General features: G+C 36.9%; 1 protein-coding gene across 3 annotated transcripts in view; it reads left to right on the top strand.

Annotated features, from left to right (window-relative positions):
- Positions 1-17140, top strand: part of LOC123763023 (bumetanide-sensitive sodium-(potassium)-chloride cotransporter) — a 91457-nt gene that overhangs the window by 35265 nt on the left and 39052 nt on the right. For 2 of the 3 annotated variants that reach the window (XM_045749959.2, XM_045749958.2), the window contains exons 7-20: positions 390-544; positions 964-1158; positions 2890-2997; positions 3448-3571; positions 4011-4132; positions 4647-4782; positions 5883-6094; positions 6253-6494; positions 6626-6870; positions 8444-8662; positions 9313-9401; positions 10975-11149; positions 12280-12400; positions 13716-15818. In XM_045749959.2, the coding sequence (XP_045605915.1) occupies positions 390-544; positions 964-1158; positions 2890-2997; positions 3448-3571; positions 4011-4132; positions 4647-4782; positions 5883-6094; positions 6253-6494; positions 6626-6870; positions 8444-8662; positions 9313-9401; positions 10975-11149; positions 12280-12400; positions 13716-13851 (2279 nt within the window). In that variant the 3' untranslated portion in view covers positions 13852-15818. Of the gene's footprint in view, positions 1-389; positions 545-963; positions 1159-2889; positions 2998-3447; positions 3572-4010; positions 4133-4646; positions 4783-5882; positions 6095-6252; positions 6495-6625; positions 6871-8443; positions 8663-9312; positions 9402-10974; positions 11150-12279; positions 12401-13715; positions 15819-17140 lie in introns of those variants that run through there. The other variant, XR_011222285.1, reaches the window with a different exon arrangement.

Here is a 17140-nt window from a genome sequence, read left to right as displayed (position 1 = left end):
CTTGTCCCAAGTGCTCTCTAATGTTGTTGCCAGGAGTGACAGAGATAGGCACATACCTGTAGTATAGTAGTTAGATCAGTCGACTCGCAACCTATTGTAACCAAGTTCGATTCATGGGCAGGGTGAGGGGATATGGACATGTTTCCTTACACATCAGGTCTCTGTTAACCTAGCAGTAAATAGGAAGTTTGGTAACTATAATAGCTGGCATACTGGGAAAGATCAATTTTTGGCCTAAGGGGACCTTGATAACCTGCAAGGCTTTCTGTTCCCAGCACTAGAAAATTATTATCAGATTGAATGGAGTACATACAGCAGAGGGACAAGGGTGAGGGGAGAGGGAACAAGAGCCCTTACCAATGCTCAATGCCTTTTACTTCTTGCTGCAGGGACGGTGCTGTCCAACAACCTCTACTCAGACTACCGTGATGAGGGAGCCCAGAGTGGGGAGGAAGGCAACATGGGATTCTTTGGTGTCTTCAGTGTTTTCTTCCCTGCCTGTACCGGCATCCTGGCTGGTGCCAACATCTCTGGTGACCTGAAGGTATGTACAAGGAAGAGTGGTCAGGACTAAGATGCATTGCAATGTTTTGGATATATATATATATATATATAAGTACTTGAAGGAATTCACAATGGCATCTTATTTATCCCATTTAATTAAGAATGAAATAAGTTAAAATATAAAATTTGTATATTCTCTTTAACTGCACTCAGACTAAAGATATTTTCACATATGCAAACATAATGTAGATGTAATATTTTTGTTGGATCTTAAAATAGTATTAGTAAATTGTACAATGATTCATCAGATCTATTAAAGATTACTTTGTTCTTTAATTAGGTTTTATCATAATCATATCAATACAGTATATATATAGACTCATACATATCAAAACATAGATCAATACACTCACAATATGTGTAAACTCTCATACTGACCTGACATTTATGGATCATCAGGACCCATCAGCAGCCATCCCCAAGGGAACAATTCTGGCCATCGTTATCACCTACATATCCTACATGTTCCTTGTGGTGTTGGCTGGGGCTGTGGAATTGAGGGATGCAACTGGAAATGTCACTCAAGTCTTGGACTCGTCTTACAGCAACTGTACAGGCATAGTCTGTGAATTCGGTCTTCTCAACAGCTCTCAGGTACGTTGCTAACACACTAATTATGTGCTGAAGTGAATTTGTATTCCGCAATAACACATAATGGGCATTTAAGTTTGTACTGTATTGTCCAGTTGGACGCTAAAACCTTGTACTTTTGTCATGTCACCTCTTGTTCATTTGGCTTCTGAGTCTTTTGCTTGTGTTGCATCAGTCAACCTTCATGATGAATCAGTTAATAAAAAATACTGTATTGGACTATTATTTGTTTAATAACAATGGGTTTGCTAATACAGTAAGTAGTTTACCATTTTGGAAAAGAGAAAGAAAATTAGACAATGTTGTTCAAGTGTATCAAAAGGTAGGAAAAGTTGAATAAGAAAAATGTAAAAGAAATTATTCCAGAAAGAAGGATATTCCAGATATACATAGTACCAGAAAACATTTAATGAACATGGAAAACTATAATCAGGCTTTGAGTTATATGAAATGCAAAATTCTGAGCAGATCATTTGCCTATTGTCTTAACTTAGGTCTACTGTTTGTAGGACCGGATCATGCTTAGTCAGGCAGGACAGCATACTGGCACAAAAGCCACGGAGAACTTCAAGCAGTCTCTGCAGGGTCATAATGGTGCTAGGGAGTCACTGGAGAATATTTAATCCGGCACAGAATGACTGATAACAGTCCATTCGTGAAAACTCAAAACTTTTTATGTGCTGACACAATCAGGTGGCAGCATTACACACACTTCTGGGTTTCCTGGCCTTCTAATATACTTCATACAGTAATAAACATTCTGCTCACAGGAAGTGGGACAGGAAGATTGGGTTTCATAGCAGTCAAATGTTATGCTTAGAAAGGCACTTTTCACGCAACTCGAAGTCTGATTTCAGAGCTCACTCATCCTGCTGTTAGCTAAAGAAAGAATCTGTAATAAATGCAAAGATAAATAACAAGCAAGATGCCTGTATTGCAGAACATTGTCCTAAGGGAAGGTATCACTTGCAGGGGAGATGGTAATGAACTTAAATCATTTGTATACCTAATGGATCACCTGTCTAATCGAGACAGAAAGCACACCAAGTTATAGTAGAATGAGAGGCTCAACCTTGCTTTGCCCAAGTCTCAACTGGAAACATAATCTAGCATTCCAGAATCACACTCATGAAAAACCTTCAAATTGAAGTGATGTTGATCTGGGCATTGCCTCTTCTTCTGCAACAGCACAACTCATTGCTGTAACCTATCCAATCAGCCTGCCTACATAAATTTAGTTTATATTAATTTTGATCTTATGATTTTCTCTATTACGTTTATTCAAATTTAGTATTCTTTCAGTTATCAGTGTAGTAGTGAGTAATATTAGAGCACAGAGGTAAAGGTCAAATTCATGAACACTATCCACCCAAATCACTACCAGCTTTCCTTGCCTCGTCCTCAGCATATGATCCTGTCCTATGCATACAGTGATCTTACCTTAGGGAGCAGCTAAATGAGATGGCTCAGATAATGTAAACGTTGAATGTTTCTTTTCAAACTAAGTTATGGACAACTGCAAGTGCAAATGACAAGATGTTGTGTGCCAAAAGAATAGAAAGTTTCAAAAGTAAATTGAGTAAATACTCTGACAGAGAACATTTGGCAGTTCCAAGTCCTTGATGCAATTGATGTAACAATGAATGATGACTGCCTCTTTCTTTATTGTGTGTAATGATCGCTCTTCCCCAACATACATTCATTCTCTCAATTTGACCCACCCCTCTCTTGCAGGTAATGGAGCTGGTGGCCATCTTCGGCCCACTGATCTATGCTGGTTGCTTTGCTGCCACCATCTCCTCTGCTCTGGCCTCCATTGTCTCGGCACCCAAAGTTTTCCAGGTAATGTACTGCACCTACTACAGTTCAGTTTGATGAATAAATTAATATTATTTTATATACTAGATTTCAAGCATGGGCAAGTTTGCCCACTCAGAAGTATACGGGACAGAAGTATTTAAAATTAAATTTATTCATGGGTTTATTATATTTGCTAACCTGTTGGTTTTTAAAACAAGCAAGTTAGGATGTACGTGTACTCTGGAAACTAAAATTTTTAAACTGACTTTAAAACAACTTCAATTATTTATGATACAGTATACTGTTACACCTGATCATGGGGGGCCATTATGTAGCTATATATATATATATATAGCTACATAACTAATACAAAAAAAGTTATATAAAGTTTGTTCAGTTTTATTTGCATGTACTGTAGTAGTTTGTGATTTATTTATTTATATATTAAATTGCTTTACTTTCCATGAAGACTTAAGATTTTTTTCCTTGCAGGCTTTGTGTAAGGATAAGCTGTACCCATTTATTGAGTTCTTCGCTAAGGGCTATGGCAGGGGAGAGGAGCCATACCGTGGCTACGTCCTTACCTTCGTCATCGTGCTCGTCTTTACATTGATTGGTAGGTTGTGAAGTTCATGCAAGGGGCAGAGGCGTCTCTGTTGGGTCGTGGGTCATGGCATGTAAGGGGACAGAAATATTTGTGTTGGGTCATGTAAGGTGGCAGAGACATCTGTTGGTTCATGGCTTATGGTATATAATGGTCTGAGACACCTGTGCTGGGAGCATAGTGTTGGGGGGGGCACCTGGGTCATTCTGAGTAAATTAAATTTGACTGGAAGATAATATTTAATGTTTTAAGTTTAGAAAGTATATTTAATTGTCAAAATACCTCAAATACATATTAAGAATATAGTAATGTATAATAAAAGTATAGTATATATAGTAAAATATATAAAATTATAATATAGTAATGTATCATAAAGGTATATTAATAGTGAATAATTCAACAGCGACCACAGTCCATTAATCATGTGCCTTCTCTCCCTTCGCCTTGTCAGCTCGCCTCGATTCAATTGCTCCCATCATCACCAACTTCTTCCTGGCCGCCTACGCCCTCATCAACTTCTCCACCTTCCATGCCTCCCTACAGCACATTCCCAGCTGGAGACCCACCTTCAAGGTTTGTTCCACCATCTTGTATTGATTTTGTTGATACAACATGATGGAGTCTTCCCCAAATAGATAATTTTGGAGGGGACCCATCATTGAAACGGATATTTAATGTCCAGGACCCGGATTTATGAAGCAGTTACGCTAGCACTTACGAACCTGTATATATTTTCTCAATCTTTGGTGGCTTTGTTTACAATTATTAAGCAGTTAATGAGCTCCGAAGCACCAGGAGGCTGTTTATAACAATAACAATAGTTGATTGGCAAGTTTTCATGCATGCAAACTGTTTAATAAATGTAACCAAATCCGTCAAAGATTGAGGAAAGATGTACACGTTCGTACGTACTTGCGTAACTGCTTCGTGAATCTGGGTACAGAGACTTAATTATATGCTCTTTTTAAGTAAATTCTATAATACAAAATATTTTTTGCAGTTACACAAATGACAGATTATAATACAGTATTTGTTTTATTATTGCATGCTTATTCCAGTGGTATATTAATATATTTGTGCATTGCAGTACTATAACAAGTGGCTGAGTCTGGTTGGGGGACTGTTGTGTACAGCCATCATGTTCCTCATCCAGTGGTACACAGCACTCATCACTGTCGTCATCATCCTCGTCCTTTACATCATTGTGTCCTACAGAAAGCCAGGTAATCTTCCATTCCCAGCTTTTGTTCAAATTTTCCTCTCTTCTTCTCTGTTTGTACTTTCTTACTCAAAGCATTTCCTTTCTTAGCCTAACAGGAAGGGTATTGAATTTGAATATCAGGACAAGAAGTCGTTTAAGCTTATCGAGGTCCCCTTCATTAAGGATGAGGCTGTATATACAATCAACTATTCAGTGCTGACCTTAACCTGTCTGAATGACATACATAGTTCCCTGGTTCCACACCTTTGGCATAAAATTATTGTCAGTGGCAGGAACTTGCTAGTAATTATTAGTCATCTTGCCTGGCCACCTGAGCCGACTCCCACCAAAACAACAGCACCACACCACCCTGACTTAAGGCATGTCACATGCTTCCTGACTGTATGTCATGTTAGCAGTCAGGGACTGGATTTTCAGTTAAATATGGCCGAGTTTTTACAGTCTGAATTTTTGCATTCTGTGTTCAAGAGTTCGACTTGCTAGCAGTGCCTAAAGTTGTGAATGTTTACAGCTATGGCTTAGCTCTGTGAGACTATACCATTTGACTGTGCATTCCATTCCTCTCTTATCACACTATCACACCAAACTACATGCTCTTCTCTCACTTATGATATCTGTATATAAGGCTTAATCACTGCAATCACCTCAAACTCACTGGTAACTATGAATTGTCTTCTCATAAGCTTACTTCTTGCATAAAGAATAATTTGTTAAATAGCTACATAAGTTCTCCGAAGATGTGACTTATGGCCCAGCAGAGTTTGTCGACTGGGCTCTGACAAATTATTTTGTTTTTGTGTTAGCAGGTCCTTTGCCTTAGGGACCAAGCAGTAGACTCAGAAAATATCATTAATAATAAAAATTTTGCCGAAACTAAAAATTATTATAGCTTCAGGAAATATTGAATGTGTAAATGAATGTCAGTAGCTTTAAGTGGAAATAATGTTGAGGCTCACTACTGAAAATGATGTTTTATCTGTAAATGCTTTATCAAATCAAATCCTTTATTTGAAAAAAGCCCTTACAGCCAAAATGTCATCTTCAGTGATGTCTTCTCTCAGATTTGTATTTCATAATAATTGCATGGCTTTTGTCTTCCAGATGTAAACTGGGGGTCATCAACACAAGCACAGACGTACAACCTTGCTCTGAGCTCAGTCTTGACTCTAAATCAGATGGAAGAGCATATCAAAACCTACCGTCCCCAGATCCTGGTGTTGAGTGGGTCACCCTCCTCCAGGCCGCCTCTTATCCACTTTGCACATTCCATCACGAAGAATATGTCCCTTCTGGTCACAGGTCACTGCTTCAAAGTAAGTTATTTGCACAAATTAGGTGGACAAATGATAGACAACAATTGTTCTTATGATAATGGGGTAGATACAGTAAAAAGAAATGTATTTAAATAGTCAGATGACAACAAAATGATAATAGGTAGTAAGAAAGTTGACACTTTACTTTATGATCACAGGAGCAACAGTCACAAAGGTTACGGGCAAGACTGATAGCAGAAGCCACTAGCTGGTTGTATCGACACAAGGTGAAGGCCTTCTACTCCATTGCTGACGGCCCCTCTATGGATTTGGCTGCCAGGATGCTAATGTGTAATGTGGGACTGGGTAAATTACGACCCAATTTAGTCCTCATGGGTTACAAGTCCACCTGGCAGACATGCCCATCTGAGGAACTACAGAGTTATTTCAAAACCATCCAGTGAGTGACTATACTATGTTTTATTTGTATAAATATTTATGTATTTTGCCATAATTGTGTTTGTTAGAAATTGTATAATGTTTCTCTTATGCCTTGTATTTCTTATATTTATAAATGTGATATCCCTACAGTTATGCTTTTGGCTTGTACCTGGCTGTTGGAATCTTGCGCGTAGAGGGCGGCCTTGACTATTCTAACCTCACAGAGGTGCCACAGGAGGAAGAAGAAGCCACCTACAATGCTAATGCTGCTGCCAACCCTACGTCTTCCAGTGCCCCCACTACATCCAGCCCCAATCCCTCAGCTTTACCTTCATCTGTTTCTGCAGGCAGCTTTGATCACTACCAAAATGAAGCTGATCTTCATCCTGATTCCTGTAAGTAATGACATTGATCAATCAAGTTTTTGTCCAAATTTTCCTTGATACAAGTGAAATAACTTCAGAAGCACTATTCTACTGCGTAACGTGTTTTCCATACTCACTGGGTACATGGCTCAGATAACAACTGAGGGACTGCAAACAAAATATATAGTTTTTCAATACTTTCATTACTGTTTTTTTATTACTGTTGATGTAAAAAAATTTTGTATTGCAGGTAAAATGTATAATTTAAAAAAAAAATTATAATTTAGAATATCCATTGCCTATTATATAACTTTGACACTGAATCAAATACACCCTAAATATTATGACCAGGTCATGCACGATTTTGCAGAATAAAGACACATGGAATTGGTAAAGATTTTTTAAATCTGCAAAGTGTGGATGATTTTTTACTACAATTAGCACAATCGGAGTCAGGGTTTGATTCTTAGGCAGAACAAGACATTTGGGCACACTTCCTTGCATGCACACCTGCCTGTGTTGTGAATTGTATTCTAGGAAAGATTAGCCATTAGCTAGGAGGATTTTGATGCTCCTCATAGACTTCCTGTTACCGACAATGAGAATCGTACATAGTTTGTTTATTGGAGACAGGAAGCCTGTAATTAGGCTTATCGAGGTCTGCCTAAGCCTGCTTTTACCTTCCCCAAGAAGCAACTTAAGCGATGCTTCGGTCCAACTCCTGGATACCTATATTTACTGCTAGGTGAACAAAGACATCAGATGAAAGGAAACAGGCCGAACTGTTTCTATCCTGCCCAAGAATTGACCCAGAGTCCCTCAGTTGTGTGCCATGGACATAGACCATTGAACTCCAGGATCCGTGTCTCTAAATATTCATCCCTTCTGGAAATATCACACTTGTTGTGTGCAGCTTTATCAGTCCTGTATTTACAGCGACACTGGTGTCAATGTGATACCATAGTGACACCAGTGGTACCACAGTGCCAGGCCAACACACTTACACATTTCCAGAGATTGAATGTGTATGAAAAATTTAATGCAATATATTTTAAAACTGCCATTCTTCAAATGGAAATTCACAAATGCATATGAAGGTCCACAAACCCTGATCTTTGTTGATGGAAATAAATTAGAAGAAAAAACAAAAACAAATTGCAGCTTGTTTTGAGAAGATAATAAATTCAAGTTAATACTATAGCACACAGTCAGTTAAAACAACTGCAACAACTAATTTTTAGTAAGTTTTTGATCTATATAATTTGCTGTTTGTATACTTAATGTATTATTAATAATAAAATTATTATAATGTTAATTATCACTAATTATTTTTATTATAAATAATTTTTTATTAAAGACAGAGCTACATTAAAGCCTTACATGGCCATATTATATAGCTGCATAATGCTCAGGACTACATTAATTAAAGCTCAAGATGACATTAACCCTTCTCAGTAGGAAATTGCCTTGAAATTGAGAAGCGATGCTTAAGTTTACGTGATTTGCTAATACAATATTTAAATACTTCACTTCTGAAATCTAATTTTCACATGCCTTTTATAGAATTTGTAGCATACACTTCTGACTGTTTATTCTAAAACAGCTGCTGCTGGGGGACAGACCAATGCTGCAACATCAAATAATGATGAAAGCAACCCATCATTCCTGGAGGGCATGAAGATGGGCAAGAAGAAGAAAGACCCCATGTACCGCCTGCCCAATGGTGAGGTTGTTGCACCGCAGGTTGTGGACGCTATGCTTCGCTTCACTCGTAAACAGCCCAAGGGAACCATTGATGTGTGGTGGCTCTATGATGATGGCGGTAAGTTGCTAGTTGATGGAACTTGTTGTAGTTGGGTCCTGTCAGCATCCTAACATGATGACCCAATTTATTTTAGAAGGCTTAGACCTTTAATTCTTTTTTTTATATGAATAACCTAAACCAATTATTTTTTATATATGCACTATATCAAACTTAATACCATCATCAACATCACTACCACATTTCCACCTTTCATGGTGTGGGGAGATATCAGCCAAGAAGACATATAGGATTCCAAAAGAAAAGAAAAGAATAAAGATAGTTCCCCCCTTCCCTCCAAAAAAATTATTCATCATACCCTCCATACTACATATTGTAGCATTATGTAGAACCAGCATTGCTACACCCCAATAGTACATCCATTAATGCCCCTCACTACTTAATACGAGTTCAAGAAGGTGTCAAGTGCTTCGTGTGAGCTGTCATCCAAACATTGTCAAATGTTTTTAACAAACTGATTCTAGCTTTCATAATTCTGTATCAGTTTTCATGCTTAGTTATCTTTCTCCACACATGCACCCTATCTGTCCAGTGTGTTCTTCATATTTGAAATGATTTTTGCTTATGTGATGATAACTCGTTCTAGTTTTCTGTAATTCACTTTCTGTATATCATAACCAACAAATTACCATCCTGATCCTTGCCCTCAGGTCTGACAATGTTGATCCCTTACATCCTTACTACCCGAGCAGCCTGGTCCTCCTGCAAATTGAGGGTCTTCTGCCTTGCTAACAAGAAGGTAATTACAGTATAACCTTTATTTTAATTGTATACATTATTATGAGAGTTCAATCCTGAGTGTTGAACAATACTATACTGAAGTCTAGAACCATTTATAAGTTTGGATTCTCACTTTTACTTAATGTGTTCTCAAACTATAGTTTTATTTCTTTAATTTCATCTGGTGAGTGTTTTACTAGTGTAGTGGTAAAGTGTTAGTTTTCTCTAGTGTAGATGGTTCAGTACAGTATTTGGAAGGAATGGATGCCAGTCAGCTTATTTGTGCTCACTACCTATTGTGCTTTGCCATCACTGATAATAATTTTCAATTTCATATTAGGCCATATTTTTGTGTGCAAGGTCATGGGAAGTTAAACGAATTAAAACATTTAAGAAATACTGCATATAAAGGTTCAGTTTTTAAAGTAGTCTCATATAAACATAGCAAGAAGGTATCTTTTATATAGGTGCTTCTAGATGTATGGGGGATTTAGGCTAGGTAGGAAAGGTATGTGAAGCATTTTGTGGGTGAACGAAACAAGTGGGTTTCCACTAGGTGAGGCAAACAGGTTCATGACTTGAAGCAGGAAATTGCTTGAAATTAATAGGAGGACATTGAAGTCAAGCGTTACAATGTGAAATACCCAGACAAGGGGTTTAGCACAACCTAGATTGTGTATCAAGTATTAGTACAGGGTAAGCAAGACTCTTGGGATTGCTTTATGACCTTTCCTAAGTAGTGCAATATAGTGAGGAACAGAGGGCATGACAATGATTGCAAGTTGAGAAGGATTGAGCTAATTTAGAACCAAATCGATCTGAAGCAAGGAATCTCTCTGCCATGGATCATTACATGGGAGGAAGGGCAAGACCAGAAGTCAATTGCACATTTATGGAAACACTAAATACGGCATATGATAAGTGATTATTGTATGTCCAATTAAATGTGAGCATAAGGTGGGTAAATAATAAAGCAGAAGGAGGTCATTGATTTTAAATAATAAACTATTATAACTTGTCAATTCATTTTATCACACATAAAATGTATCATCATAGATAAACAAGCACTTCAACACTCCAGACGTCATCCACTGCCAACCCTACTGCTTCAGAAGACCAGACATACAGTGCTCATCATGAATCACTCGAATGCACTCTTCAAGTGTCTTCCATCATTCGTTTATCTGACATGCCCAAACCTTCTCAATATGCTGTCTCCAGTTTTGCTATTTCTTGATTTTTGTACTCTAGGCATAAACTTGACAAAAATAGGAGACAGCATGGAGAATTAGTACTACTTTACTACAGTAAATCATGCACAGCATCTTGCCATTGTAAAAACCTAAATGACAGAACTTCAGTATTCATATGTTACGAACAATACATTTAATCCCTCTTTACAAACTGCTTCCACTTAACTTTACTCTCTACCACATCTTTAGTGCTGTTGGCTCTTAATTTCTACTAGATCACACACTGTCCTCTTTGTGATCATCCTCTCCTCTTAACCTCAGATTCATTCAAGTACACTTTTCTTCAGTTTATCATCATCCATTTTTTAGATAGTACTGTAACTCTTCTATCTTGTGTAGGATGACTTGGCCTCTGAGCACCGGCGAATGATTGAGCTGCTGTGCAAGTTCCGAATTGACTTCTCTGATGTCGTGATGGTGCCTGATGTGACACGACGTCCCAGGGAAGAGTCTGTGAGGGATTTCAATAACCTCATCAGCAGCTTCAAGGTTCCACCAGAGGAAGAAGATGGAGGTATGTTGAATATTTTTGTAACCATGCCTTAGCTAAAAACTCTGAAAAGGTAATACTTCTAATGGTATGTCTTAAATCAGTGTGATCATGGTTCTTGTTATGTTTAATAAGTTTAGTTTTGAATAAATTTGAAATGGTAACATTTTTCATCAAAAAGTATATTTGACCTCTTTCTCCTAAATATAAACACTATAGATTTCTTAACTGTGTTTTTGCTTTGACTCTTTGCATGTTAGGTGAGGTGCTTCAGGAGTTCAGAAATATGGAAGAGAAGGTCCTTATTTATTTATTTATTTATTTATTTATTATACTTGTTCCTTTAGGTGCTGACTAGCAGTTTCTTGTTAGTTTTGTAGTACTGTAATGTCTTAATTTCTTTAATTACATAATCTTCAATCTCTTCAGTATAATGGGTTTGGAGGGTGTCTAGTGATTATTTAGAAGACAGCTAGATTTAGAGGATGCTGGATGTCACAATATGAACAATACTGGATGTTTAGTCCCAATAAATTAAAGTGTTAAGTAATTTTCAATATGAAGTTACCTGTTGGGTAACTTCATATTGAAAATTTGGTTGTCGAGAGGAACAGAGGCCCATAGTGTCTGTGGGGCTGGTGTGGGACATTGTGGAGGGCTGGAGTGTCATCTAGGGTAGCTGCTGCTGTTGAAGGAGTACAGTTGCTATGTTCTGATGCAGGTCTGAGGACGAGTTGCAGTGTACTGGATCCATGGCTTATTTATATGATCTAGCATCTTGGCTGATGTAAACAAATCTTTAGCAGCATTGGGATTGTTGTCAAAATAGGAACCCATTAATGGTGATCGTTGTTACAAGTCTGTAGATGCTGGTGGTATGTAGTGATAGGAGTGTCTCTTACAGTTTCTGAGTTGTATGCGAGTTAGGAGTTCTAGGCAAGATTTGCCTAGAAATCTCTTATTCATTTCACAGTACGTTCACAAATTATGAATCATACACAACTTATTTGTTCATAATTAATTTGTAATAATAATTATGATAACTTTGGTAACAGAATAGGTCTGTCATTCTTCTACCACAATAATTATAACCACTATAATTTCCATCTCCATTTTTGAACCCTTTGATTTTCATGACTTTTTTTTTTCTCCAGTCAAAATCTGTGAGGGGATCACGGAGTCAGAGTTAGTAGCTCTGAAGGACAAGACCAACCGCCACATCCGTCTGAGGGAGCTGCTGCTGGAACACTCAAGAGAGGCCTCTTTCATTGTTATGTGAGTTGGGAAAGTTTTTTGGGTATTGTAGATCATGCTTGCATGTTTGGGGAAAAGGGAGAGTGAAAGGGTGGAAAGGAGGGGTAAGTGAGGGATGGAGAAGGAGGAAAAAGGGATGTAGAGAATGAAAGAATCAGGAGGACCGACTGTTACTAGATAGTTTCTGGACAGACTGAGGGCAGAAAATCATATACCATTCATCAAACAAATGACTCCTCTCAACGGACAAAATACAGGGATGCCACGAGAGAAGAAATAGCCAACCTAAAGCTATAATGATAAAGACTATTAACCAACGATAAACGATAACCGATATAAACGATAACCAAGCCCCTCAGGACTGAGACTTGGGGCAATGTATGTCACCACATTTCCAAGCCCTTAACAGAAATATAAGCACAGCCACCAAAAACACTTTCCTCTTCCAACAGGAACTCCCCATAAAAAAAGATACTCCCCCACTGACCATATGAGAGCTCTGCCCTAAAGATGACTTTAACTCCACCTTACACCTTTATAATTAGCCTATTAATAAAGCGCACTAATATATAACAATTAAGACAAACTTATATTGTTTTACTAGGAAGGGAAGGTGGGAGAGTGAGAGTGTGTGTGGGAAGGGGAGGTGAGAAAAATAGAAGCAGGAGGAAAAAAGGGGTAAAACATTTTCCTAGTACTTGCTAGCTGTTGCTGGTCCATGTCTGTATTACTACCAAGAGCTCGTTGTATAGATCACGTATTGCATGATACTGACATCATTGATAAGCAATAACCTATAGCAGTCTCATGCAAACTTTGAATTTTCTCCTCATTTGAGGATTATGTTGTAAGAATTCACACTTCTATTCAAATGACATTGCACCTCTTTTTTTATTTCTTTATTGGCATATTTAAACAAATAACCCAACTCAAGTTGACAGGTGTCATTTATACAAATAGAGTAAATTGTCTTGAAATTATATGTTAGTCCTACTTACTTTCTCCTGTGTTTGTGTAAACCCATATATGCAGTAGGTAGTTTTAATATTTTAATTCTCAAATTTTATACTGCACAGTAATCATCTCTATTACTGTATATTAACCTTCCTGTATACAGTAATAAGACCTGCATAATAAAATATTTAAATTGTTTATTAGAAATTCTGTACTGTACTATAATTTAAATGATGCTTCAGAATTTTGCATTTATTAACTCAAATTTTCCCTTGAAATAATGTGTGCAATATGGATTACATCTTAATATTATTGATGGATTAATAGATAAGGTTGTCAATTCCAAATATGAGTGAGACATTAATGTGTATATGGTTGACAGGACCCTGCCCATGCCTGCTGTGGGGACGGTGTCGGCGCCACTCTACATGGCTTGGCTGGAAACCCTCACGCACCAGATGCCACCCTTCCTCCTCCTCCGTGGCAATCAGTCCTCAGTTCTTACCTTCTACTCTTGAGAACCCCCACGCACTCGGTGCTACACTGGACACTGCTTCAACCATTGTGTGTTGCTCATCCAGCACTCCTCCATCTCTTATTTAAATTTACATGTTTTCCAAGGTGCTCAGGATGTATCCTACAGCCATTTGATACTTTTGTTCAAGAATTATCAATTTACTTCATCCCTTCATCCATATCTCTGTAATTCATCCTGAAGTAGCAAGAATTCCTTAAGTTATAAAATATTGCTCTTAAAATTGCTAGGTATGCAAATAGGCTATGGAACTAACAATACTAATGGTGCTAGATGTACCAAGTTATGAGCTATGGGATCAGTCTTTAGTACTTATTATTAATGAATTTCTTCAGGAAATGTTTAAAATAAATATTTTCAAAAGACAGTGTGGAGACGTTCAGTAACAGAATGTCAGAAATTTATTTTAAGTTGCTCCTTATATTCCACAAAGGAATAGGGCATGGAAGCTATAGATACAGTTTATAGATACTCATTATGTAGATGTAATGAATTTGTAGTGCAGATTGAGGAGGCAAGAGGGTTTAGCTGTTAATTTGAATATACAGTAGTACTGTATCACATGTAAACGAAAAACATATACAGTAATGATATGGGGTGATTATACGGATGTGGCAGGTTAAAGAGCAAATAAAGAACAGCACAAAAGTTAGTATGTAAGATGCAAAGTGTTTTGGCAAACTGCTACGAGAGACCATGACATGACAGTTGAAGTGATCTCTTGATGAGACTGGGAGCTCCTCTTGCCTCTTGAGGTTGGAAATGGAGAGAAGGTTATGGGGAACAAAAAAAGTGAACAATCTCATGCCATTCCCTTGTTCATTTTTATATTCATACCCTTAAAGATGTCCGCAAAATTTATATACAAAGCAATAAGCCTTTTATTTTTGGTAATTTTTCTGTGATAGTACAATAAGTAATGTTGGGTTGATGTGAGGGACATTGTATGGTTAATATAATGATTATACATTTGGTGTGTATAATAATTATGCATATAGTTTCTTTGGCAATTATAAATTTGGCCTGTCTAATAATTACATTTGATTTGATTGATAACAATATGCATTTTGAGCATTTCATAAATAAATATTTGATCTCTATACAGTATTTGTTTAATATGTTGGACAATTCTACAATTGGTCTCGTATCTACATTTTGTGTGATGACTGTATAATACATGGTGTCTGTTAACTATAATTTGTTATTGGAGAAATGTATATTTTATCCAATTGCTATAGAGTATGTTTATCCAATAAATGTACAAATTGTGTGAGACTTGCACACTTTGTCTGACACCCAGCAATAGAAACGTGTACATAAAAAATTTTCTGCTAAATTTGTCAGACAACTGACATTTTAGCGGACACTGTCTTGCTAAGTGTCGATTGTGCAGGCTCGGTACTGTACTGTGCAGGCTCGGTACTGTACTGTGCAAGTATATTAAAAACATAGCCATTAAATTGATACAACCAATGCATGTGTAATTTATTTATTTATATTAGGTTATTAATATATAATGATACTTTTCACAAATAATGTTCAAGCATTAAACAAAAATTACATATTTTGTTAGTTATTTTTCCAGTTATTCCAGTTCCAGTTAAAGTGTATTAATCTTACTAAAGTAAGATTAGATTAAGTATTGCCTTGGTTACCAATTCTTTGTCCAGTGTATATATAAATGATTTAAAAATTGATTATACCAAATCATAAATACATATGCATTGTTATACATACTGTATTGCTAAAGTAACGTAAATCAAATTTACAATGGGCTAACCCCAACAAATTTCAAACATGAGAAGGGAGAGTGTGTGTGGGAGCCTGAGACTGCCAAAAGTGAAGACAACCCAAAAATTAGCACAAATTATTCTTGTTAATCTATGCTTCCTCTACTCTCCAGCCATTCAAAATAATGTAGATCAATAAAAGAATAAATATTTAATATTCCACAGTTTGTTAATGTACATATTTTTCAAGGTATTCTCTCTTTGGATACAAGCTGTTATCATGCTGGGTTGGGAATATATAATTGTTTTCTCTTCCATTTGATGACATCCATAAATATAATATTTAATACAGTATTCATCCTCAAATTTTGATAATTAATTCCCAATAAAATAAATTCCATTAACCATCACAATATAATGTTTCACTCAACAAAAGTGTCCTTCCGTTGGGAATGCATTGACAAACTCGAGTATATATTCTTGATGTTCACTCAAGCTAATATCTTGCTCATTACAGTCATTAATTGAAAATTTCTTTATTTTTTTTTAAATATTTTAATGAAGTCAAAATAATTGAAGGGAAGTGTCCAGGACAAGGGGTACACCTGCTGGACATTCACCGTAATGTTAATGTAAAGTTTGTCGCTACTCTAGCCCATTGATCAGGGCACTATATCATTCTTTAAGCTAAACATCAGGATGTTTAGCTTTAGGATGTTCATCAAATAATCCAGATAAGGCTTCCCGTTAAGAAATTTGGAAGAGCTACAACATTAAAGTACAGTACATCATTTTGATGTACTGTACAGTACATCAACCAGGTAACAGTACTTACTGTACTGTAATTATAAGAAATTGCTAACCCAGTATAACTATATAGCAGGTATACTATGCTTGCTCTGAAGAACATTAGCTGAGCATGGAATAAAGTGAAGATAATGACCTGAATTTTGTTTGGCAGAAAATATGGAATGTCTGTGCACGATTTCAGTAGTTTTATTGTAGAATTCCTCAAATGGTCAAGATTATGAGACTGGGTCAAAGGCTTGGAGAGAAATTCTTAAATAATCTAAAAAGTGAAATCTTGGAAATAGAGCCTTTTGAGGAATATCTCTGTGTGGACATGGAGCTGACACATAAACAAGAAAAAGAAGTGGCGAGGACTTCTGACTCCAAGATGGACATTGACTGAAGCACATGGGTAAGTTCTTTGCGGAAGTGAACAAAGTGATTTAAACTGCAACAGAAATGAACCTGAATTATCAGTTTAGTTTACAGATTAGGAGAGTTGCTGAAAATTACATAGCACCTTACCACAACACCTTCATGGAAAAGCAAAAGGTAGTAAGACATGCCAGCATAAAGAATTATTCAAAGCCCACTACATGGCCAGCAGCCACACCAACACCCTCAGTCACTAAAACTGCAGTTACTCCAACACCTCCAGTTGCATCTAACATCTATGGTTGTCACATCAAGTCAGTCATTAAGTTTTGCAACCCTGATGATGAATAAAAGCTCAGAACCTTCACCCCTGGATTC

This window comes from Procambarus clarkii, chromosome 47, assembly GCF_040958095.1.
Source record: "Procambarus clarkii isolate CNS0578487 chromosome 47, FALCON_Pclarkii_2.0, whole genome shotgun sequence".
In the NCBI taxonomy this organism is placed as follows: Eukaryota; Metazoa; Arthropoda; class Malacostraca; order Decapoda; family Cambaridae; genus Procambarus; species Procambarus clarkii.
Note: the sequence above shows the minus strand (reverse complement) of the source record. Positions and strands in the feature narration are given on the sequence as shown.